General features: G+C 44.3%; 1 protein-coding gene across 2 annotated transcripts; it reads left to right on the plus strand.

Moving 5' to 3' along the window:
* The first annotated feature begins 408 nt into the window (after positions 1-408).
* On the plus strand, positions 409-25,790 carry LOC119820739 (ILK associated serine/threonine phosphatase). Of its 2 annotated transcripts, XM_038339294.2 has the most exons (12): positions 409-564; positions 9,164-9,229; positions 9,693-9,749; positions 11,775-11,894; positions 12,896-13,022; positions 14,254-14,360; positions 14,922-15,015; positions 16,346-16,433; positions 17,974-18,095; positions 23,412-23,531; positions 25,274-25,355; positions 25,545-25,790. In XM_038339294.2, exons 1-12 carry the CDS (start codon positions 510-512, stop codon positions 25,683-25,685), a joined length of 1,179 nt encoding a protein of 392 aa, XP_038195222.1. In that variant the 5' UTR covers positions 409-509; the 3' UTR covers positions 25,686-25,790. The 2 variants fall into 2 exon arrangements, with proteins under 2 accessions (XP_038195222.1, XP_038195223.1); XM_038339295.2 differs by lacking the exons at positions 409-564; positions 9,164-9,229 and adding an exon at positions 9,333-9,376.
* Positions 25,791-25,824: the final 34 nt, after the last annotated feature.

The following is a 25,824-nucleotide window of genomic DNA, read 5'->3' on the forward strand; positions in this document are numbered from 1 at the left end:
GCTTGGCTTGTGTTGGTGTCTCCTCTGGTCTCTATCCCAGTGGAATAGTGGAGACTCATCCTGCTCCCGGTCGGTCAGAGGCTGTTTTTGCCTGCTCAATCGCACTGAGAACAGCAGACAGGTGCGGAGCTGCCTCCCTCCGTCCTGCATCTTCCAAGGTCCACTCAAGACGCCCCGGCCGCAGCACACGAGACCGCACGAGTGTAAGGATGACTGCCATTGTCAAGTGGGACCAAAAGCGGGTCTGAACGTCAGGCTGGGCTCCACTCCGCCGCTCGTCCCGGGAAACACCGTATCAACTGTCATGGGGACCAGACGCTCAGGGCCAGAAGCGCTTTTGCGCTTGCGCAGCTCAACCACGCCCCCCGCGCGTAGCACTCTGGGGCGGTGGCTGCGCGGCGCGCGATTGGCAGGGTCTAGCGCGGTGACTGACGGCGCCGCCGTCGCCGCCGCCGCCGCCGCCCAGGGTAGCGCGGAGCCTCCGCTCCACCGCTCCGCCACCCGTCGCCATGGACCTGTTCGGGGATCTGCCGGAACCCGAGCGCGCGCCGCGCCCGCCTGCCGGTAAGCGGCGTGGGGAAGAGGGCGGCGCCGGGGTGCGCGGCCTCCGCCATCTTCGCGCCACTGCCGCCTCAGCCTCGGCCTGTGCCTCCCGGGGCCGCAGCGACCGCGCGGTTGTCGGGTCCCGGCCTCGCGTGGCCCACGCACGAAGCCCCGCACCGAAAGATCGGGGCACCCTGAGTTGAATTTGACCACAGCAAGACCCAGCCGGGTGCTCTGATCCCGGGCCTAACTGCGTGCTGTAAACCCCGAGAACTTAGAGAACAAGTTTCGACTCGCGTTCCCTCGGTGCGGGACATGCACGGTCAGTGCAGGGCGGTGTGGTCGGCCAGCCCGGGAAGCGTATGCAGCCCACGTTTTGGGAACGTCTTTGGCAGGGAATAGGAAGGTGGTGAGGACCCAACCTTTGCCTCCAGAGCGTTCAGAAACCCTGAGCGCCCAAAGGAACGGTACCTGAAGTCTGATCAGAGAGACTGGGGAAGGAGGCAGCTTTTAGTGAGGGCTTCCCGAGATGGAGAGCCTGATGGTTTGCAGAGACTCCAGACAAGGAAACAGTGTGTTCACAAGGGAGGGAGGGCTCAGATCTCCAGCTTGCCGGAGCGTGGCCGGCTAGCATGGGGGAGTGCTGGGGTTTGGGGTCACGAGAAGGTATTGTTCTGTCCTCTTCAGGGCCTGTGTTTTGGCTTCTCACCTGCGCACCCCCAGGGTTTACTGAGATGCTTTGTAGTGTCCTCTTTTTGCCGTTGCTCCGGGCTAATGGTACCGTTACTTGCTCCCACCAACCATTCTGATGGTAACAGGCGCTTCTAAATAACTAGGTCTTGAGTCTGTGAATTTGAATTTGACTTGGCCGTTCGTTTTGAAGCTAACTACCATGAGAGTTGTCAATAAAGCTGGCTTTATACGGGTAGTCTTTCATCTGTCATTGGAGTATATATAACCTGTATCTGAATGCGCTTCGGGCAGAATTTAGATTACCAGATGTGCCTGGACATCTCTCATCATGGTAGTGCCTGTTGCCTTTTATGCCTTTTATCCGAAATTAATTTGGGTTTTTTCCGAGGTCAAGGCTCTCATGACATAAAACCTTACAACTCCTTATTAAAGCTTGGGATTTAGTAGATGGAGTGCAGAGGACCCTTCCTGCCTCCCACTGCCCCTTTGCCCTCCCAAGCTCAGCTTTCAGCCCAGGCTGACCTATTTGCGTAGAGGTGGTGGGGTATTTAAGATCCTTTGCCCCTAGGAGTGCCTTTGGGAAGTGCTTCTTGTTTGCCAGGAGGATGCTCACACTATAACCGTGTATTCTGAACTTTTAAAAACAAGACAGGCTTTCAGAATTTGTGGCCGCACAGGAAGCTGGGGGATAAATACTAAAGAGATCGACAGAATTGAGATTCAAAGTTACTGTAGCAAGCTGCTAAAACAGACTAGGTGAATCTAGTCCTGGGTAAAGCATCTGTAACCCCAGCACTCTGTGGAGGCCCAGACAGGAGGATCTTGAGTTTCAGGCCAGTCTAGACCTCATAATGATACTTTGTTTCAAAAAACAGCAACAGTACCCACAAAATAGCTACCAAACACTTTAACAAGGGGAAGTTTTGTTTTAATGTGTAAAAGTGTTTTGCCTGCATGTATATTTTCCCCACCTGTGTGTCTAGTAACTGCAGAGGCCCAGAAGGGAGTAGGAGCCCCTGGAATGTGAATTGCAATGTAGATGCTGGGAATTGAACCCAGGTCCTCTGAAAGAGCAGTCAGTGCTGAGCCATCATGTCTAGCTTCAAAATGATGATTTAAATTATTAATATGATTTAAATGGTTTAAAAATTAATTTGCATACCATACTGTTTATCAGTCTAGCTGGTGGTGGGACCTGGGAAAATGGAGCCAATAAATGAGGCAGACTAAAGTCTTAACTTTGTTCAGCGCATCAGTCAATTTATACTCTGAGGGTTAAGAAGAATCACATGAGTAAAGTGTACAGTCACAAGGACAAACTGCACATGGCAAAAAAGTGTTTTCCATAGAGGCATAGAAACATTTGAGCAGTAGCAGCAGGCAATAATCTGAAGTAAAATCACTCCTGTCCACTACCTGGAAGGAGCATGGAAACGCATTCCAAGAACAATTTGAGGTCACAAGACTCGACTTGTTTCTTAGAGTGCTTTCTCACAAGCACTCAGAATTCTCACAGGGGTCCATTCTGAGACCATGTTCCGACATCATACTTTGCTCCAGTAAATCATGTGATTTTAAATAGTCAGAAGGATGAGACTGACCACACATGATCCATCCATACATGATGGATCAATATAATAGTTTTCCAAAATAGTACTAGGACCAAAGAAAAAAATCCACCCATTTTCACGTATTGTGTGGAAGTGGAGCATGACTGTGTCTTCAAATCTGACTTTGCACTACCCTTTTGCCTTCAGGAACTATTGGCTTGTGTGTGTGTGTAAGCCTCCTATAGCTATTGTATGGATAAAGCACCAGTACATGGCCCAGGTTGGAGCACATAGTCAGGGCATTGTAGAAGTTGGCTAGTAACATCCATGAGATGTGCACTGTAACAGCAATTTCAAACCAGTTGAAATGATTTGGTAAAAAGTGCCAAGTGTATGGAGGAAGATGATGCCACCACTCAGCACATAGGCATGTTATGTTGAATTTTTGGTTTGTTTTTTAGTATCACATCTTATATTCACACCCACAAGACTTACATTTTTATGACCTGTAAAACATGTAGAAAGTATGTGTTACATGTTTTCAGTTGTTGCACTAAATTAACAGATTTTGCCCAAGGACTTAAAAAGATTTTGGTAGTTGAATATATCAATTAAAATTTTTTTCCCGAAAAGATGTTGCTTATTTATAATAGTAGTGGAACTTTTTTTTCTCTTAGGTCCATAAAATGCTTTCATGAATTGTTTAGTTATGTAGTGGTAAACTTGTTTGGTTGTTACACCAGTACATTCAAAACTGCTGGTCAGGATAGAGCTAGAGCACTTGCCTAGTATGTGTGAGTCCCTGGGTTCAGAATTGGTACCAAAACCGCAAAAACACCTGATTGTCAGCCTGGGGCTATTGCTCAGTGGTAGAGCACATATTTCATGAAAAGTCTTGAGTTCAATTCACAGCACTTCAAATAAAACTAATGTTTAATTGTTAAGGACTATTTATTTGACAAGCTAACAAAGTGTGTGTTTTAGGGACTGGTGTAAAGACACATGTTTGTAATCTCAGCAATGGGGAGGTAGAGAAGGCAGATCTCTGGAGTTCAATTGCTATCAACCTAGTCACATGGATAAGCTCCAAGTTCAATAAGAGACCTGTAAAAAAATAAGATAATGCTGCGTGGTGGTGCATGTCTTTAATTACAGCACTTGGGAGGCAGAGGCAGGTGGATCTCTATGGGTTTGGGACTAGCCTGGTATACAGAGTGAGTTCCAAGATAGCTAGGGCAGCACAGAGAAACATCATCAGCATCATCAGATAGCATTGAGGAAGAACCTGGTCATCGCCTTCTAAGCCTTCACACACACTAATACACATACCTGCATACACACATGCATACACACCCACAGACATGTATAGTACTAACCTCCATGGGTATTTATTTGAAAAGTATTAGAAATGTCAGAAGACGTATTACTTCTAAAACTTAGTTCATAAGCAAGAAAAAATGCAAGTCATAGGAAGTTAAAGTGAGAAACTAATAATATTTATTATAAAGGATTAATATATTAATATCTAATGATTGGAAAAATTCACAGAATTAATACAAAGACAACCCCCTTAGTGCATACTTTTAATCCCAGCACTTGGAAGGCAGAAGCAACGAACCTCTTTGAGTTCAAGACCAGTCTGGTCTAGGTCTACATACCAAGTTCCAGTACACTCTGGGCACATAGTGAGACACTGTCTCAAAAAAGAAAAGAAAAGAAAAGAAAAGAAGAAAAAAGTCTCATTGTAATAGATAATATCCAGTAGACATAGTGCTGTGCCTGAATATAGATAATGGGGAGGAGAGGATGAGTGACGTTAGCTGTGATTGGAAAGGTGCACAGTTCATTCTCTATTAGTGTTATGGATCAAAGTTGCACCGTGTCTGGTGGAAGCTGACAACTATATCACATACTTTGGATTTCTATTTATTCAAAATAATGCAAGGTTTTGGCTAATGAAAAGTTCCATAGTATAGTGTTTATGACCCATATCTCTTCCTGACATTTTGTGTAAGCCCAAGTGTGGTGTTTATAACCTACAGTATATTTTAAAGGACCCAAATACAAACATCTGTTTGACCATATCACTAATATGAAAGGTGGCCAAAGAGATCCTCATGAGCCTGGGGTTATGCTGTAGGAGAACTGTAAGGGTATGAATTGGTCTTTGTAAAGTCCAAGGCAGGTGCCCAGCAAGAGCCTACACTGGGGAATTAGCCAGCTAGGTTTGAATCTTCATTATTGGCCTTGGTATCTCAGCTTCCTCTTCATTGAGTAGTATCAGTACCTTATAGTAGAATTATTTTAGTAATCAATTGATTTAAAATATTTAGAAACCTTAATATAGTGCCTTACAAGCAGCGAGTATTTTGTTTTATATATAATTCTTATTTGTGGGCAATGAAACATGAAGTAATCACACCATGTTTAATTGAAGTACTTCTGATGGTATTCTAGAGTGAGAAAGAACAACATACTGTTCTTTGACGGTGCTGTTTGAACACTATCAGTGTTATGGCTGAAGAGGGGGACTAGACTAGCATGAAGCAATAAATCTGCTGGGAGGAGTGTCTGTAAGGACTGAAAATACACATGTTACCTGTCCAAAGACAGCTTTCTCTATTGGACAGTGGTAGTGGAAAGACCATGTTTAGATGAGAAGGGCTGGTTGTCAGGTTGGCCTCTTTGCTGTAATATACATGCCCCTCTTCTTAAGAGGCGGCCAAGCTTGACCTGGTGGCTTGGCCTGCTGGTGTCCTGGCCCACCGAACAGGGTGTAGTTGTTCTAGATTATCTCATTTTTAAAAGATTTGTGTGTGGGGGTGTTTTGCCTGTGTGTGTGTGCACCACATGTATCTGGTATCCCCAGATGTCAGAGGACAGTGTTGGATTCCCTGGAACTGGAGTTATGAATTGTTGTAAGTAGTACCATGTAGGTGTTAGGAATTTAACCCTGCTCCTCTGCAAGGACAAGTGCTCTAACTGCCAAGCCATCGCACCAGCCCCTAACCCAATACAGTTTTGAGTGTCACGGGAATGGGCGTTTTGATTGTTGGGCCTTTGGAAGTGAGCTGATAGAATATTAGGGGTTTGAAGAGGAATTCTTACATAGAGAAGAACTCTTTAATGCTCTGCTTCTTAGGATAAAGTAGCTCTTTGTGTCTGTGTAATCCATACTTGTCAATTCAATGTACCACAAATTATAACAGATTTTTTTAAAGCTGTACTGAGCATGTGCAGGCTGGTTTCTAGTTATACTTGCTTAAATGATACAGTCTAGGAGCCATTTTTGCAGTATTTATTGTGTTTTGGGCACAGATATTCTAGAGACACTGTGAAGTATACTGGGCATTGTTGGTGTGTTTGGGTGAGGTAACATATATGTATGAGGGGGCAGCTTTGCTTTCTGTTTTCATACACTTTGTGTCTCTTAAGAAAAATGAAATCATTGTAATTCCTCAGTTTGTTTGGGGAATCCTGACAGAGCATATCTTCTCATTTGTAATATGGGAATAAAGCAAAAGAGATTTTGTTAGCTTTACAGGGGTTGTATATATTAAGGTACTTCTGACCTAAATATCCCCAAGACATTCCTTTCCTTGGAATTGATAAATTCTAGTTTTTGTTTTAAAAGAGAATTGGGCTAGGGAGATGGCTTGGTGGATGAAGTGTTTTCCATGCAAGTATGAAGATGAGTTCAGATCCACACAACCTATGTAAATGCAGGGTGGGCATGATGGTCCACCTGTAATCCCAACATTGGGGAGGCAGAGATGGATTTCTGAAGCAAAGTGGCCAGCTAGATTAGCTAAATGAGCAAGCTCTAGGTTTAAAAGACCCTGTAGAGAGAGATCAAAGAAGACAGCATCTACCTCTGGCCTCCATGTACACATATGGCACTTGAGCACTCACACTTAACCACATGTAGTCATAGGGTAAAAAGGAGAATTGATACCCATCTGTCTTAGTTAGGGTTTCTGTTGCTGTAAAGAGATACCATGACCATGGCAACTCTTACAAAGGAAAAAAAACCATTTAATTTAGGTGGCTTATATTTTCAGAGTTAGGGTTAATTGTGATCCAACATGGTGACTTGCAGGTAGAAATGGTGCTAGAGAAGTAGCCAAGTGTTCTATATTTTAACTTGCAAGCAACAGGAAGTGGTCTATCTCACTGGGCATAGCTTGAGCATATATGAAACCTCAAAACCCACCTCCACAGAGGTACACTTTCTCCAATAAGACTGCTCCTACTCAACAAAGCCACACCTTCCGAAAGTGCCACTCCCTCTGGAGGACCATTTTCTTTCAAACCACTACACCATCTAATCTTTTTTTTTTTTTTTTTTTTTTTTTTTTTTTTTTTTTTTTTTTTTTTTTTTTGGTTTTTCAAGACAGGGTTTCTCTGTAGCTTTGGAGCCTGTCCTGGAACTAGCTCTTGTAGACCAGGCTGGTCTTGAACTCACAGAGATCCACCTGCCTCTGCCTCCCGAGTGCTGGGATTAAAGGCGTGCACCACACGCCCGGCACCATCTCATCTTTATATGGAGACCAAATCATGATACTAATGAACCTCTTGAATATAAATTTATTTAAGTGAACTGACTTACATGAGGGCATTTTTGCATATGGTCTAAGAAACAAGCAATAGAACGAAGGTTTGAGTGTTAGGTCTGTATATGATGGGAATTGAACACAAGTCCTCTGGAAGGGCACTGTAGGAGGTAAGCATGCTGTATAGTGGTCATCTATACCCAGCCATACATTCTAAAAACCCATGTAGATACTAAAAATGTAAAACTCTATGTTCTTGTTCTTCTCTCTGCATAGTTTTGTGATAAAGCTGAATTTTAAAATGAAACATAGGAAGAGATTGACAGTAACTAATAATAAAACAGTCATAATATATTATTAGAAGTATGTGCTTTGGGGGTTTGAGAAACTGGCTCAGTGACTAAGAGCACTTCTTGCTCTTGCAGAGGATACAGTTTTCTATTCCCAGCACCTACATGATGGCTTGTAACCATCTGCAACTCCAGTTCCAGAGGACCCAATACCCTCTTTTGACTTCTGGGTACCAGGCATGCACATGGTACACAGATAAACATTCAGGCAAAACAGCTGTACACATAAAATCAAATAAATGTAAAAAAAAGTCTTTTTTAAAGAACTCTATGCTTTGGGGACATTATTAAGTAGAATAAAAGTTGCTTGAACATAAATGGTGTAATTCTGTGGCTGTCGGTCTGATAACTAAAATGGCCACTAATCGCTAATGGCTTCTTTGTGATTAAGTGATGGGCAGCATGGAGAGCAAGGATTCCCTGGATGAAGGGATACACAGTGGGTGAGGCTGAGGGCAGCACAAGGGTTCATAACGCTAACTTAGAGTAATGTGCATTTGAAAACGAGCTGTTTTGGGAGTTTCCCACAGAGTGTAGTCAGGGTCTGCTCACCCCACTCCATTAGCATGTTCTCCCCAGATTTTTGTCTTAGTTCATATGTTTAGTAGTTTAAGAATTTTGGAATACTTTTAGAAGCTGGGGAGTAAGGAATAGTGGTTACATTTTATGTGAAAATGGTAATGGGACATAGACATTTAGAATTTAAATCTTCAGATTCATAGATTGATAAAACAAACAAACAAACAAAAAAACAAAACCAGAAACATTCCTTGACTTTTTTGTAGGCCTGTCCATCTTCAGCTGTCTGAAACTCCTGCTTTCTCCACTGATTCACTTTGCTGGTGACACCAAGTTATAGTAGGTTCTCTTATTGCAGAAGTCACCAAAATAGCATTCGGTAATACCCATGGGCCTTTGGGGGCTCCTTTGCTTCTCAGCTCCAAATTGAGGTACAAAAAATGTCTTCTTTTAAGAGATTTTAGGAACAAGGGTACATTATGTGTAGTTTAGTGGTAGAACACACTCTTAGCATGCATTCCATCCTTAGTACTGGGGGTAGGAGGAAAAAGGGAAGAAGAGCTAGAAGTGGTGACTCCCACACACCTTTAACCCCAGTACTCAGGATACAGAGGCAGGAGCTCTATGAATTTAAGTTTAGCTTGGTCTACATTGAGAGTTTCAGGTCAGGGCTATATGGTAAGACCCTGTCTCTCCCTCACACTCCCCCCAAAAAAGAAAAAAAATTAATTTGACACTAGGATGCCATTTCATTGTTTTTATGTTGACTGTGATTGTTGGAAACCGGCCCTTCCATAGTAAATAGCTATCCAGAAGAGATTTTTTAAAATATCTGTTTAACCAAAAGGAGAAAGTCTGACTCGTAGTAATCGAACGCAAAGCAGGGAGAGCAAAGTGTTTCTGTAGAAGTCTGTCCTGGATAACCATCTGCTCTCTAACACATCTTCTCTTTTAGGGGTAGAAGCACAGGAAGGATCCATGCTTTCGGAGGACCTGCCCCCAGCCAGCAGTACTGATTCAGGTACAGTCTTCAGGCTTTCCCAGGTGTGTGTCAACATCTACTCATCCTGGGATTGTAGTTGTCTCAATCTTTCTCCCTTTCCCCCATTTTTAACACACAGATGTTTTAGGTGTTGGCTGTCTTTAAGTTTTGAACCCATGGCCTCAGGTAAGGCAGAAAGACCTGCAGTAGCTAACCCTGAGAAGTGCTGCACAGACATGATGAGCAGTTTTCTCTGGTTCAGTTCAGTGTTTTACTAGTTGAGTAAAATTCAGCTCTTTAAGACAGAATTTCTATTTCCTTTGAAATTATAGGACTTTAAAGTAGGTTCCGGATATTATTCCCTGCAGAATGAGTTGCACTGGATTGACACAAGTTTTGAGTTTGTCTCAGTAACCTGTTGCATAGGTGTCCTGGTGGGATGGATTCTGAAACTGAAGCCTGGTTGTTCATTTTGGACTCACTCTGGGTTCTTCTGTTTCAGGATCTGGGGGACCTTTACTATTCGATGACCTCCCACCTGCTGGCAGTGGTGATCCAGGTAGGCAAACAGATTCCGAGGTATGGATGGAGATAATCCTTCCTTTGTGACTGTGTAAACTGTATCCACAGGTTTCAGCAGGAATTTGAATGACATTGAAATACAGAATAGGTAAGGTCTTTTAAAAGTGAACAGGCACCCTCAGGTAGAGGCAGAGACTAGAGACCTCAGCACTACATTGCTATATTGTTTTTTGTCTTTAACTTTGGCTTCACCTGCTAGGTTGACTTGTAAAAACTGAGATCCAGGCATTGAGATACCTGCCTGGAATCTCAGCATTCAGAAAGCTAAAACAGAAGAAACTTGAGTTCCAGACTAGCCTGGGCTACATAGTGAGCCTGTAGATGATGATGGGGATGATGGGGATGAAAAAGGTCAGAAGTTCACTCTGAACTTTGATATTAACCTTTAAAAAATTTTTAAATCTACCTTTTGTTCTCCACAGACAGTGTTCTGTTCTTTTTGTGTCCTGTTAGGGAGGAGGGAAGAATGATGGGTATAATGTTAGATTATAACCAAAGACTGGTTATTCCATCTAGTTGACAGCCTCTTGCTTGGAGTTGCTGTGGTATAGACTGGGGAGAGACTGCGGGTGATCCTGTTTTGTGGATAAAAGTTCCATTTGTTGCCGAATAGAAAGAACACTTGTTACTTTTTCAAATAAGTTTTCTTTCACAGGTTTATCCCTGTAAAATCAGTAGGCTCACTAGAAAAAGCATTTAATTGTCTTGTATAAAAATGCCAAAGTTCTCAGGGCTGTAGACTCATACCAAAAAGTTACAGCATGTTTGTATTAGTCAGCCTTGAAAACTTCCTAACAAACTCAGTGCTCTTAATTATATAAGGGTTAATATGCAAAACAAGTGTTTTATAGATTTAATTTAAAGATGATTTAAGAATATTAGTTTCATAGTAATTCATGGGACAGAAAACAGTACCAACTAGAAGAGGTGCACAGCACTGTTGTTTTACATATATAACCTGTGCCCAAGTTTTGGATTTCTTGGAAGACTGCTCAAGTGGGCAGAAAGCATTTGTGGGAGTTGACCATGTGCTAGGTTGTAAGGTAAGTCCTAGTGAAGAGTCTTTCCTAAACAGACATGCCCTGTGCTGCAGTGGACTTCACCTGGAGGTCAGTAACAGCAGTGTAAGGTAGAAAGGATGCAGAAAGGAAAACTGGGCTCAGAAAGGGAGCAGCATGATGCTGATGGAGAGACATTGGGGAAACTCTTGTAAATCGCCATGACATTTTTTTCATTAAGGTGCTCTTTTATGCAGGGTGTCATGTATTTTGTAATACCATTGTGGAAATATGACCTTTTTGAAAGTAGTTGAATCTTAGCACAGAGCTTTTTCTTTTTTTTTTGGTAAAAAGTAGGTTGAATGAATCGCCATAGAGAAGACTTAACAGACATTTGACATAACAGGCACCACAATAGATGGTTTATGTTTCTTGTCCCTATTGACATTCACATAGTCCTGGAGATGGTGTACTCTCACCATGTTATGGATGAAGAAACTGAAGCTAGACCATATGCATTCCAAACACACGAGCACTGCAGGGGCAGTTAGGTATGGCCTGAGTACAAAGGTAGGGACAGCTCTAGGAGCTCTGCCTTTCAGGTAGAACCTGCCTTTTAACCTCGTTTTGAGCCTCCTAGGAACCTGTTACTTGTTTGGGAATATATGAGTTTGCATACAGCTTTTCGAAATTTCCCTATCAGTCTCTAAGGGGATGTGGATGTAATACATCATGAATCTGCTACAGGCTAAAAGTTTAAGTTTGTATACAAAGTTCTGCTGCTGAGAAATCTCTGGGACAGAGATTCTCAGGTTCTTCATTATGTATGGATGTGCTCTGTCTTCTAACCTTCCCAACCAGAAGCCCTAGGCCTAGGCACTGTATGTGCTGGTCCTTGTCTAAATGCCTTGGTGTGTCTAGGGCTTGACTGGATGAACCTGGTCTGCTGGTGACTCTTTCTGCAGTCTATAGCTGTTTCTGTCTGGCTTTTACTTCATTTCTAGGTTCTCTTGCCACATCGGTTTCCCAGGTGGTGAAGAGTGAAGGGAAGGGAGCAAAGAGGAAAACTCCCGAGGAAGAGAAGAATGGCGGTGAAGAGCTTGTGGAAAAGAAAGTTTGTAAAGGTTTTCAGACAGTTTGAAAACAAATGTATTAGATTTCATACCTTAAACATCCCAGAGCAAAACAGTCCCAGCTTCCTAACTGTAGTACTTGTCTGAGTTTAAGAAGTGGGCTCAACCTCCTTTTGCAAATAATTTCTAAGACTGCCTTTGCTTTTCATGTACTTGCCTGACCTGACAGGAAACCAACCACATTGCTCCTCAGAGTTGAGAAGGACCTATGCTTTTTTCCCTTAGCTTTCTTCAGAAATGACTGACTTTTGTCCATCCATTCTGACTACCAGTCTTTGTTTTAAAACTCTTGATTAGCTTTGTATAAAAGAAATGGCTGTAGACTTTCTCTTCCTGTGCTGACTGAGGGAAATGGCCGTAGACTTTCTCTTCTTTCACTCCGTCGTTCACCACAAGTCACCCCAGTGAGAGTGTAGTAGTGTGGCAGCAGTAGAAGAGCTCCAGGTGTCAGCAGAGAACTTAAAGTAGCCGGAGTCTACATTTGACACCTTCCATACTACAGCAGACTCCCTTCACTTTCTCAGGTGGAATAAAGTGACTGTTACACTGTGTGCAGCCTAGAGCATGCAGATGTATGTTTGTCAGGGTCTCCAGCAGAGTATTTGGCAACTCCACTGATTTGAATTTCTTAGAAATGGGAGTTTTCTGTCCTCATTAAGTTGGCACCAGATTAAATTTACACTTAGGGATCTTTCCCTGGTCCTCAGTTCTACCTCTGCATGAGGCAACATTTCTTTGACTCTCACCGCCTTAGGTGGAGCTCTTCTGTGCTCACTACTGACTTCACATGTCTGCCACAGCTCCGTGCTTTCTGGCAGAACCCTGGTTGTGGCTTTTGACTTATAACTAGGGAGATGCCCTGAGGAATATTGCTTATTTGTACCACCATGATGTTGCTGAGCAAGGCCACCATAGTACCTCTTATTTGCTCTGGGACTAGGGCTTCTAAAGGGTAAGACACAGTTTTGTATTGGCTTTTTGTTTTTCCTCAGCCTCTTCGGTGATCTTTGGTCTGAAAGGCTATGTGGCAGAGCGGAAGGGTGAGAGGGAGGAGATGCAGGATGCCCATGTCATCCTGAATGACATCACTGAGGAGTGTAGGCCTCCATCATCCCTTATGTGAGTATTTGCATTCCCACAATCCTGGTTGACATTTGTTTCTCCTTTGTTCTACTAAGCTTTGAACTGGGCAAAGGTGGTTCTCCAAGAAAGACTGATGCAGTGAATGGCTTGCTTTTTGCATTAGAGGATCTTAGATGGGAGAAGTTATTTTGAGGTATTTGTTAACATCTTAGGATATTTTTGTTGTCACAATGGAACAGGCAGTTGCTATTGGTTTTGGTAGATCAGGCTGGACTTGAACTCACAGAGATCTGCCTGCCTCTGCCTTCCTACTGCTGTGATTAAAGGCCTGTGCTACCACACCTGACTCCTATGTAGCTTTTTTTAATGGCTTTTACTATATATGGGTTTTCTGACAGAAGTTGAATAGGAAATAAGACTATCACCATAAGCTTTGAAGTTAGATACTCTTCAACATTTAAGTAACAATCCTGGAATTTCTCTCTTTGCTCTTACAGAACATTTTTGACGAGAGTCTTGGATGAGTAATTTTGTTTGCTTGTTAAGCAAAGTCTTATTTAAATGGGATAAAAGTTCTGAATTCTGATTTCACTGTCTGAAAATCATATAGTTTTTAAACTTTTATTTATGAAAATATGTGTGTATATATGCATTGTGTACATGCCCAGTGCCCATAGAGGGCTTTGGATCCCCTGTAACTAGAGTTATGGGTGGTTTGTAAACTACCATCTGGTGCTGGGCCTTGTGCAAGAGCAACAAGTGCCCTTAACTGCTGAGCCATCTCTCCAGCTTAGCTTACTTTTAGAAACAAATGATTTTGTTCGTTTTGTGTTTTGAGACAGAGTCTCACTCTGTAGGCCAGACTGGTCTTGGAACTCACAGTGTAGCCTAGGCCAGCTTGAAACTCTTAGCGGTTCTGCTCCAGCCTCCACGTTTTGGGATTACATATACCGGACTCAAATTTGAGTTTCTAACAATTAAAATGCATGAAAGTTACTTAAATATTTCTCTCTTAAACGTTACTACCTTTTCTCCCATTGCATGTCATTGTCACTGGTATCTCAACAGTGTGACTTGCTCTGTCTGGATATTCATTGTTTGATGTGGTGATGCCTGCGTGTAATTCCAACACTCCGAGGCAATTGTAGTTGGATGCAGACTGGGCTAAATATGGAGCCCCTGTCTCAGAATTAAACAAAACAAGCTTCAGTGAAGAGGTGTGATCATTGCTTTAAGAATGTAATTGATTTTTAATTCATTCTTCCAGTACTCGGGTTTCATACTTTGCTGTTTTTGATGGACATGGAGGAATTCGGGCCTCAAAATTTGCTGCACAGAATTTGCACCAGAACTTAATCAGGAAATTTCCTAAAGGTGAGACTGGGAACTGAGTAAACATTTGACTTTTCTCTGCTGTTGCATAGCAGAGTCTGTCAAGTAGCTTGTTGTGCTTTGGCAAAGCACTGATGGGCCTGGAGTATAGTACAGTGGGTTGTTCACTTGCTTAGCATGCAAGAAGTCCTAGACTCTCTCCTCAGGACCACATATACTGGATGTGATGGTTCATGAGGCAGGAAATTACAAATTAAAGGTCATTCTCAGCTACACAGTGAGACCAGCCTGGGCTACATGAAAATGTGTCTTAACAATAACAAAAAGTCATTGGCTTTTAAGAGTGATCTTAGGGGTCAGAAGTAAGGGGCTATGTGGATAGAGCATCATATCTTGGCTTCTTGTCAAGTATCTGGGATGCAGTTAGTGTCTTGTCTGCTTCTACACTGGGGAAACCAGTACAACCAAATTCACATGACGCTCCTACAGGTGGGAAAACAGTGTTAATAAGGACATGCTTAGGAATAAGTGTCTATGTAAATGACTAACAGAACCACAGTCTTTCCTCTTGAGAGGTTACTCTGTTTGATCCTTCTCCTCCAGGAGATGTGATCAGTGTGGAGAAAACTGTGAAGAGATGCCTACTAGATACATTTAAGCACACCGACGAAGAGTTCCTGAAGCAGGCTTCAAGCCAGTGAGTATAAGTCCATGCAGAATGTTAAGTGTGGTATTTTCCTGAACACTGTCCAGGGCTTGTGATGCTATTTAGCACAGTGCTTCCTCTCTCAAAAGTACCTAGTAAAATGTATGCTCTTAAAACCGTTAGCTAAAAGAATGTGGAGTCAGTGAGATGGCTCAGTGAGTCAAGATGCTTCCACTAATTTCATGACGAGTTCAGTCCCTGGAACCCACATGATAAAAGGAGATACTCTTGCAAAAGTTGGCCTTGCCCTTCACACACATGCACACACACATACGCATGCGTGTGCACACCATTCACATGCATACAATAATAATTTTTTAATCTAATTAAAAAAAACAGGAAAAGAAAAAGTGCTTCTTAAACAATGTATGTTGGGGTTGCAAAGATGGCTCAGTGGTTAGAAGCACAGGCTGTTCTTTCAGAGAGCTCAGGTTCAGTTTCCAGCACCCACATGTCACAGCCATGTGGCAATACACAGATTACTAGAAATGGGTTAAATTAATATGTAAGAGTTAGTTAATAAGAAGCTAGAGCTGATGGGCCAAGCAGTGATTTAATTAATACAGTTTCTGTGTGTTTTGTTCCTGAGCAGCCAGGAACAAAACAAGTGCCTCCTTACTACAAATATGGTGGCTCAAAACTATATAACTCCAGTACCAAGGGATTTACTGCCCTCTTCTGGTCTCTAGGAGCCCCAGGTGTGCACTGTACACATGCAGGCAAGACACTCATACATATAAAATAAAAACATTTTTTAAAAATGTATTTCTGCATAATAATAATGAAAGATTTGGCTCAGGCTATGTTAGAAAGAATTATTTGGCAGTTGTTTTCATTTTTGAGAGAGGATTTTACTGTGTGTCCCTGACCAGCCTGGATCTCAGAGCACTGCCTGCCTCTGCCTCCTGCTTCCAGAGTACTGGAACTGAAGGCGCACTCCAAGCCCACTCTGGACTTCAGACACAGCATAGGGCAACCTGATTAGTTCAGCCCTTTGACTCAAGAGGCAAGGAAAACAGCTAGAACCTCCACAGTTTCTTCCAAGGACACACCTGCAGCGAGATTCCACATCCCCTTTGAGGGAACTTTCACTTCCCATCAGGCCCCATCACCTAGAGGTCCATATCACTTCCTAATAGTGTTGCCGTGGAATTCCCAACCTTTAACATAGAGGGGCAGGGAACCCTACCCATAAATAAGCCGTGAAGTAGTTTAGAGAATACAGTCTGTTTTAGTCTGACAGACTTGCTTCTTGGCTCTGGAAGTTAGTTTCTGGACATTTGCCAATAGTAGTGACTATGTTTCTGATGTGTTTCCCCAGGAAGCCTGCCTGGAAGGACGGATCCACTGCCACATGTGTCTTGGCTGTGGACAACATCCTGTATATCGCCAACCTTGGAGATAGTCGGGTATGTGGCTCTGAACCACCTGCTTAGGTGACAGCATGTCTTAAGGAGAGAAGCTCAGCAAGTGTTGGTGACTGGTTGAGCTTTCTAATGGGGTTGCTACAAGGAGTGGTCCAGTGTGCACCTGGAAGGAATCAGCAGCTGAGCTAAAGGCCAGTCTGTTTTCCCATAAGACCCTGAGTTATCTGTTTTAACAGCCGGATCCTCTCCACAACCCCCACCCTGTCCCGTGTATGCATACTGTTAAGTGACACTATGGCTTGACGTAAATAATCAGTATACAAGTAGCTTAGATCCTCGTTTTTCTGATCTTAGTTGGTATTGAATGAGAGGATTAACACTGTCTTTCTAAACATTGTGACTACAGAGTAACTTGAACACGTGAGTGGGAAGTAAAAAGTCAAGCCCATCTGCAGAGCCCAGGGAGAAAGCCCAGGGTAGTGTAGGAAATGGCCTTGTGCAATGGCATGCTGCTTTCCATGCAGCTCTGGGGCCCTTTGGTTGTCGTGACCACTCACACTTAAGCAGCCTCTACAACCCCCTCCTCTGATGCTTGGGGTCCGTTACTCATCACTTGGAGTGCAGCTGTGAGCTTCAGGTGACAGCCTGTCCTCATGGAACTTATGTTTTGAGCGTCTCAGTAGAGTAGTTTTAGTATCTATATGCGTAACATGAGGGCCAGGCTCATTGGTTTTTCTGTCCTGCCCGGTCCCCTAGCTGTTTAGCCCCAGAAAAAATCATACAGAGAGTCTGTGTAAGTTATAAAACTGATTGGCCCATTAGCCAAGGCTACTTATTAGCTCTTGTAGCTTATATTAACCCATTATTCTTATCTATGTTAGCTTCATGGCTTGTTACCTTTCTCAGTGGGGTAGCTCACATCTTGCTTCTTCGGTGGTCTGGGCAGAATTGCAGAGGGAACTTCCTGCTTCCCAGAATACACCTGTTCTCATCACCCCGCCTCTACTTCCTGTCTGGTTGACCCACCATACTTCCTGCCTGGCCAATCAGCATTTATTTAAAACATGATTGACAGAATACAGACAATCTCCCTCATCATATATGTTTAGAACAATGACTCCACCAGAACAGGCAGGAAAGTGTGCCCTCAAACCCAGACCCAGTCTGAGCCCGGATTCTCCGTGTGATTTTAGGCATATCACTCCCCTGGGCTTCAGCATCCTCTCTGAAATGGACACAGTAACCATGGTCGTGGGAGCAGTGCTTGCTTGCCCATATCCTCACCCCTCATAGACTCATAAACTTCTGACTTTGGCCATGGTATTTGTCAAATACTTTTCTTCCAACTGATGTGAAAGTGGCCATGTGAGTAAGTGGCTACAGACAACCCAGCAAGACTTATACCAGAATTGACACCAAAACTGGGGATTTCTCACCCACAATGTGCTTCAACAACTTCCCTCTCTAGTGTCTCTCTGATGCTGGATTCTGATTGAGTGTGAAGTCATTGTTAGTCTCTCCCTGCGACTAGTTCCTAGAACTGCTCACTGGATTTTATGGCTTGTGATCTCTACCTTCCCAGGCAATCTTATGTCGATATAATGAGGAAAGTCAAAAACATGCAGCCTTAAGCCTCAGCAAAGAGCACAACCCAACTCAGTATGAAGAACGCATGAGGATACAGAAGGCCGGAGGGAATGTCAGGTATCCAGGGGGTTTGTGGGAGCCCTAGGAACTTGAGGACTGAACATGCATGGTACACAGAAGTCAACATTCTGAGGCCCACTCTCAGGTCTGGCAGTATATGGATGACATGTAGGAGTTCATTTGTATCTTAGGAGAGGCAGAGAATGAACAAGAAATAATGTCTCCTAACTGATCAGAACTGTCTCAGGTCAGTAATGACCACTTACTATTTTCAGTGTGTCTGAGAAACTGCTTAAATACTGTCCTTGTTTGTTTGGTTGCTCTTGGTTTTTGATACAGGGTGTCATGTTGCTCAGGCTGGCCTTGAGCTCAGTCTGTAGCCAAAGCTTGACTTTAAACTCCTGATCTTCCTGATCTCCAATTCCTCACTGCTGGAATTCCTGGCCTGCCTTACTGTGCCTAGCTTAAATACTGCCCTTTGTTGCACTGAATAAATTATTTCCACCAGGGAGAAAAATCCCAAGTAGTTAGAAAAACAGATTCAGAGCTAGGTGTGGTGGTACCTGTAGTCTCAGGTACTTGGGAGGCTGGGACAGTAGTAGTTGAGTTAAGTTCAAGACCAACCTAGGCAATGTGGTGGGCGCTGCTTCAAAAATTAGTTAATAAAGTGATGTCTTTGGGCTGTGTTGTTGCTGACTTGGGACTCTCTGACACAAAGGACTATGTCTGGCCTGGTCTGTCCTCATCAGCTCATCCACCACTGCCATCAAAGACCATGTAACTGCTCTAGTTGATCACTTGTGTCCCCGGAGCCTAAATGAGCACTTCAGTCTCGCCTGCAGGGATATTCTACCACAAGGACAACACCTTCTGAATATGACCATAAATGTTTTCTGGTTCGTTCTACAACTTGTCTTTTAATTTTTTTATTCTGTTGGAGATAAATGTTCAGAAGACTGGTTTTAGGTAAACTTCTGGGATGTTTTGAAATTGAAAGTCCTGTGGCTGAGAGCCTGTCTGTATTAGGTTAACTTCATAGTTTCCACTTCATTCAGAGCCTTGTTGAGGGGCCTCAGTGGATGGGGCTTGAACAAGCTGTTCCTTTGAGAAAACTGGGATGAGAGGCCAGAGACTGGCAGAGCCTTTGTCCCTGAGCAGTAGTCTCTGCTCTCCTGCCCAAAGCTAGAACTGGTTCTCTCCTTCTTCCCGAGTTTTATTAAAATGTTCAAACATACAGAAAAATCACTTAAAAATAGTAAAGCAAATTTTATGATTTCCCACTGGTTAGCAACTGCTATGTTGCTTTTTGTGAGTGTAAGGCTGGAGTAGACATTTGCTGTTGATGTGTGGATACCCTGACATCTGTGCATGCCATAACGGGGAATTTCATACTTTGTGCTACGTATTTTGTTTTACGCACCCTCCATATCCTTTTGAACCCTCTTTAATATGTCCTTTCCAAATTGCATGTTCTCCCACCCTTTTATTTTCAAACTTGAATTTCATATTAGGCTTTGAACTCTATTAGTCTAATCTAGCAGGTATTGAAGCCACCCACATTCTGAATTATCAGTTTCTTCACTGTATCTTTCCAGCTGTTTCCCACAAACTGGAAGTTAGAGTTAAAGCCTTCTTTTGATTCAGGTTGTTGGAGCTGGAGAGGTGGCTTAAAGTTAGGAGTCCTCTTACTGAGGACTTGGTTCAGTTAGTAGCTCTCATGCACTCAAAAAACACCATAACTTCAGTTCCAGGGGCTACAACACCTCTTTTGGCCTCCATAGACATGTACACGCATACAAATACACACAAGTACATACACCTTCATAAAAAAAAAAAAAATCATGTTTAGATTCAGAACTTTTTCTTTTTTTTTTCTTTTTCTTTCTTTCTTTTTTTTTTTTTTTTTGCAAAGATGTTTAATTTGGCCTGGCATGTACCTTCATAGCCACCCTGTTCCCATGAATGCCCAGGGTTTGATGGACAGTGCTGAAAATAGAGCTATGGGGCTGCCCTGTCCTGTAGGAGACTGCTATCTGTTCTGAGTCTCAGTACTCAGCTCTGTGCTCACGGCACTGCATTGTACCCCCCTGTGTAATCGGCAGAAGGGCTGCGGAGGTGTGTCCATTGTGGTTCCTGTCAGCAGCCGTCCTCCCTCTGTATCCGCAGGTGCTCTGTCAGCAGCCCTCTGTATCCGCAGGTGCTCTGTCAGCAGCCCTCCTCCCTCTGTATCCGCAGGTGCTCTGTCAGCAGCCGTCCTCCCTCTGTATCCGCAGTTGCTCTGTCAGCAGCTGTCCTCCCTCTGTATCCACAGGTGCTCTGTCAACAGCTGTCCTCCCTCTGTATCCGCAGGTGCTCTGTCAGCAGCTGTCCTCCCTCTGTATCCGCAGGTGCTCTCTCAGCAGCTGTCCTCCCTCTGTTTCCGCAGGTGCTCTCTCAGCAGCTGTCCTCCCTCTGTAGCCGCAGGTACTCTGTGAGGAAAGGCTCTCCTCATGAGTAGAGAGGCAGGATTTCTTCTGAAAAGTAGGGAAAATGTCTTAAGTGTTTGTTCAGAGTCTGAAAGAGGTCCTGGCCTCGGGTGGGGTAAGGGTTCTGTCTTTTGTTCTGCTCCCCACTGTGTGTCTTGTCTGTGAGCTGCTGTGTGAATTGTGCTTTATGGGTGTGCTAGGCTGTCCCAGGCACAGCTGCTGGAAGCTCCTTTGGGTGTCTTCACTGTCCTGCCCATATTTGCCGCCAGCTTTAAGAACCAGATCCTGTGCTGAGTACTCATTTCATTGGGGCATTAATTCGTTCTGAGTTGGTTCAGGGGCAGAGTTAAGATACACTATACATGTAAAATTACATGCTAGATAGCTATTTCTTAACTCAAGTTTCTCATTACAGCACTTTTTCTTCTTTGAGTTAATATTTGTAGTTATTTCCTATTGAAAACCTGGTTTGTAATAAAAGTGCATGTTTTTGTCTAAATAACTTCAAAATCATAGTACAAAGTTAGCGTTGTTTTAAGAATTTACATATTCCTTGGTGTTTTGTTGCACTTGAAAGGTAATTCACTGTAGATATGCTGGGTGCAGCACTGTCCGACTGCTCCGGGGATCCTGTCAGTGCTGTGTACAGGTGAAGGGACTGTTGAGTGGGATTTTGTTACTACCTTGCTTATTAAGACCATTATGTTCAGTTTCCAGTTTCAAGGCTTTCTTCCTCTATAAGTTGCATCAAAGATTGTGATCTTTCTGCATTGTTGGTGGGGATGGAGAATGATGCAGCCACTGTGGAGACTGCAGTTCCCCCAGGTCACACGGGCTCACACAAGACTCAGCAGCGAGTCCTGTACACCAGGGGTTCTCAATCTGTGTGTCACTGCCCCACAATTTAGGAAGGGTGTGAATCACTGTTACTCCATGTTCTCAGTAGCCACAAGAGGGCAGCAGTGTGGTATCCACTGACAAGATGGAGCGTGAACCTGTATTTTTAAAGAACTGAGTATTATTAGCCTTCAGGAGGCGTGAAGGCCTCATAGAGGCCACATGGATGAATCTTAGGACAGTGTATGGAGTGACTAAGCCAATCACAAAGAACAGACACTATGATTCTCCCTGTTGAGGACCCAGAGTCCTAGAGCTTGGGATTAGAATGAGCTTTCTTGGTGGGAAGGGGATGAGTTAGTGCTTAACTGGGAACAGAGATTTATTTAGTTTGGGCTGAGAGAACGGTCTAGGGGTGGACAGTGGTGATGGCTGTGTGCCCACATGAATGTCTATAATGCCACCAAACAGTTTAAAATAGTTAATGTGGTTGTGTATCTCTTACTCCCTTACCACATAGTTCAAAACACAAATTGAATGGAGGACATTTAGAGAGGCATGTTTTCATCCCTGTTTACTAATATTTTTTTCTGGTGTTTCTTAAAAAAATAAACAACTTTGTACATGATCATTACAACGAAGGCAGTGTGAAGCAGGGGTTCCTCTGAGAGCACAAAAAGAAGTTATTTTATAGGGAAAGGTCTAGCCAGACAGGGAGAGAGGGGGCTTTCCGAGACACTGACATGGCAATCCATCAGCGCCGTGTTCCTGGGCCTGGGCTGAGTGCTCGTCTCATGCCCTCAGAGACCAGAGCATATGTATAGCCATGCTCATGTTCCCCGCTGGCTTTGGGCACCTGCTTTCCAGGATGGAGCTCCTACCTGCAGCCTAGCTGCACACAGCAGTATGGTAGGCTTCCCACATGCTAGGGAAGTCAGCAATCTCCTGTTCTTTTCAGTAGCCAGCTAAGCCCCAAATCCATGAAGAGCAGCAGTCTTAGCTTGGGAAGACTAGTGTAGGAAGGCTCTGCATATGGCTGAGGTCCGAGGGCTGCAGAGGAGGTGCTCTTTTGGCATCGTATGGCTCTTAAGTGTGGAGCTGCTTCCTAAGCTGAGTACCCCTATTCTTCCTGTTGAGCATTGCTCCTGGGTACTCTGTTCCAATTCGGTCTAATAATATATGTTCTAGAATGCTCTGCTTTTCCCAGGTGCCAGCAGAAGTCTTTAGGGATTAAAAACATATTCAGGGTGGTTGAAGTGAGTCGCTGTGGGTGACTGAGACCCTGAGGGGCCAAGGCTGGACTAAATGCTGTCTCCAGGACTGTCGTACCAGCCCAGTAAGGACTTCCTGTCCCACTTGTCTGCCTGTACAGCGTCTCAATTATGACTTAGGAACCTCAGTGATACTGAGCTACCACACTGCTTTGTCATTTACTAAGTCTTAAAAATGATGGCCTGGGGACCCATGTGGTCGTAATGAGAGTCTGGGTTAGGTTGATTCTTGGGGGCAGTGGGACTCCACACTGGTTCTCTTGGTTTGTGGTGTCTGCCTTAGGTGCCTTTTTCTATTTACAGGTCATCTCCTGTTTCTTCCCTGCCCCTCACCAAAAAGTCTGGGTGAAGATATGAGAGTGTGATTGTAACACTGCTGATGTGAAGAAAGCACTTCGGTGTCTAGGGTCATAGAGCCTCAGCAGTCCTTTGAGCCTAGCCTAGTTCATTAGAATGCAAACCACACTCTTTCCTAGCCACCTTAACACAGGCTGCATGCTCAGTCATTTAAGGAAAGGGCTTAGGACCCACCCCATCCTGTCGAGATAACTGAACATGGGAAATTGGGGAAGGGGTGTACTACTGAGATTGTACTGAGATTCACTGCTGAGCCCACCAGCGATTAGGATGGATGGTGCCAGTTGTCACGAGTGTACAGCTATGTGAGTTTCCAGCCCCTAGGACCCTGTCTTGGAAAACAAAAAGAAATATCAGGTCCAGCTACCATGATCTCCGAGTTTCTGCTTTGGGGGACCTTTGGCCTGTCAAGTGAGAGTCTGACATTGTTCCCCTCATTTTAGAGATGGGCGTGTCTTGGGCGTGCTGGAGGTATCCCGTTCCATTGGAGATGGGCAGTACAAGCGCTGTGGGGTCACGTCTGTGCCTGATATCAGACGCTGTCAGCTGACCCCCAATGACAGGTAAAAGCAAATGATCACCAAAAGCGTTGGTGTACATGCACAGGGCCTTGTTTCTCTTGCTGACTTGGCTCCGATATGTGAGCTGTCTTTGCTGGAGGAGTTTGGGGTGGGTAGGCAATGCACCTGACCATGGGGTATAAAACCAGACCATGGTCTCTGGTTTCATAGGATCCACGGTGGTCAGGGAACAAATGAGATGAATGCTTGGTTTATCACAGGAGTGAGGAAGTTGTGCTTAGGAGGCTTTAGCAGTAGGGGAGAGGCATCCAGACTCATATCAGCCCACTCAAGTGACTAGCCAGGTCTGTGCTAGTAATGGTGGCAAGGGACTTGATGGATTGTGGGGGAAATGGGAAGCATTCTGGGGACAGATTGAGCAAGATCTTGGGTTTTAGCTCACAAATGTAGAGTTACAGAGGCGCTGTTGCAAGTAGACCAGGCACAGGCTTGTGAGGGCAGCTCAGAGAGCCTAACAAGGATGTCTGAGGACCAGGGTACAGAGCAGGGAGCTCTCCTGACTCTTAGCAGGATGGTGAAGGCTGAGCCAAACTGAACAGGAAGGAGTGGAAGGAGCTCAGAAAACAGGACTGAGCTGAAGCAGGGTGGGTGGCAGAGAATAGTAGCCATATGGCAGCCTCCTGGCACAGCTCCCAGGCCTGCCAGGAAGTGCCCTGCTCTGACACCTGCCTGCCTGTACCATGTTGTTAGCCATCCTGGGGTTTTGGGGTTTGTTTCTAGAGGCCGCTTGTAGGATTTTCTTGATAGCTTTCTCTGCCCTACGGCTCTACTTTGCTTTCATAACTCCCTGACTGTGTTATAAGTACATGTTGTGTGATTGATTACTTTGAATATGTCTGAAAATACTGGGACGAGTAGCCTGCTTATCTTGTTTCCACTGTGTACAGAATAGGAAGCAAAGGCAGCTAACTGCCTGAAAGCCAGGCCAGGCCAGCGGTGGCTGCCGCAGTGAAACATGGATGCTCGGGCTTCCTCTGTCATCGTGGAGATGAGCTGTGTTGACTAGAGAGTGGGCCCTCAGCGGTGAAGCACCACCCAAGGGTGCCTCTCTTAGCTTGCCCTTAGCTCTCCATCCTGGGCCTGTGGTGGCTGATCACAGGGTATGCTCACTACATAGCTGCTGCTGCCGCGCTTGTCCCTGAAATGCCCGAATGCAGCATCTCATGTTAAGGTCTCTGATTCTATTTATGGGTTGGGAAAATATAGTCCCTTTGTAGTATATAGCATCCCACCCACAGCTCAAAAAAGGATTTATTTCTTTTGCCTTAAAATTTTTTTGGCTGCTGTGTTGTTGGATAAATACAAAGTTACTGGTTTGGTTTGGTATATTTTGTTTGTTTGTTTGTTTTATTTTTTGAGACAGGATCTCACTGTGTAGACCAAGCTAGCCTTGAAATCCACCTGCCTCTGTCTCCTGAGTGCTGGGGTTAAAGGCGTGTACTACCAAGCTCAGTTGGTTTTGGTCTTTTGAGACAAGGTCTTTTGTAGCCCACCTGGTGTCAGACCTGCTCTGTAGCCAGAATGATCCCTTCTCTCCCTCTAGACAACTAAGATCACATATGTGTGTGCCACTATCCTTTTATTTTTGTTTTTAGGGCACTGAGTATGGAACCAGGGCCTTCCTTACTAGGCAGCCAGCCACTCTTCCACTGAACTGTCCCTTAAACCACCTCCTGTGCAAGAGCTTGTGGCTGAAACCCCCTTGTTTCTTCCTAATATTGTAGGTTCATTTTGCTGGCCTGTGATGGGCTCTTCAAGGTCTTTACCCCAGAGGAAGCTGTGAACTTCATCTTGTCCTGCCTTGAGGTGAGACATCTTAGAGAGTGTACCACTTGTCTCCGCTGCTCACTACTTCCATAGCCCTGTGTCAGGAGTAAGCCTTGTAGCCTTTCGACATAAACCCTATCGGGGGCTTTTGTTAGGGACAGAGCAGGCCCTTCCCTGGTTGTAGTGTCGTGGGATGTCCTGGTCACTCAGATTCTATCCCTTTGGTAGGATGAAAAGATCCAGACCCGAGAAGGGAAACCTGCTGTTGACTCCCGCTATGAAGCTGCATGCAACAGGCTGGCCAACAAGGCAGTGCAGCGGGGCTCAGCAGACAACGTGACGGTCATGGTGGTGAGGATAGGACACTGAGGGCCAGCTCATGCGCTCTTGACTTGCAGGTTCATTTTGTTTGTGCACGGTGCGTGTACTCCTGTGGGACTTCTATGGTTGTAAATAAAGGTTTCTTTTTTCCTAGTCATTTGAGTTCCTTTGCTTTGAGTGACTGGTC

The sequence above is a fragment of the Arvicola amphibius genome, chromosome 8 (genome assembly GCF_903992535.2).
Source record: "Arvicola amphibius chromosome 8, mArvAmp1.2, whole genome shotgun sequence".
Lineage (NCBI taxonomy): Eukaryota > Metazoa > Chordata > Mammalia > Rodentia > Cricetidae > Arvicola > Arvicola amphibius.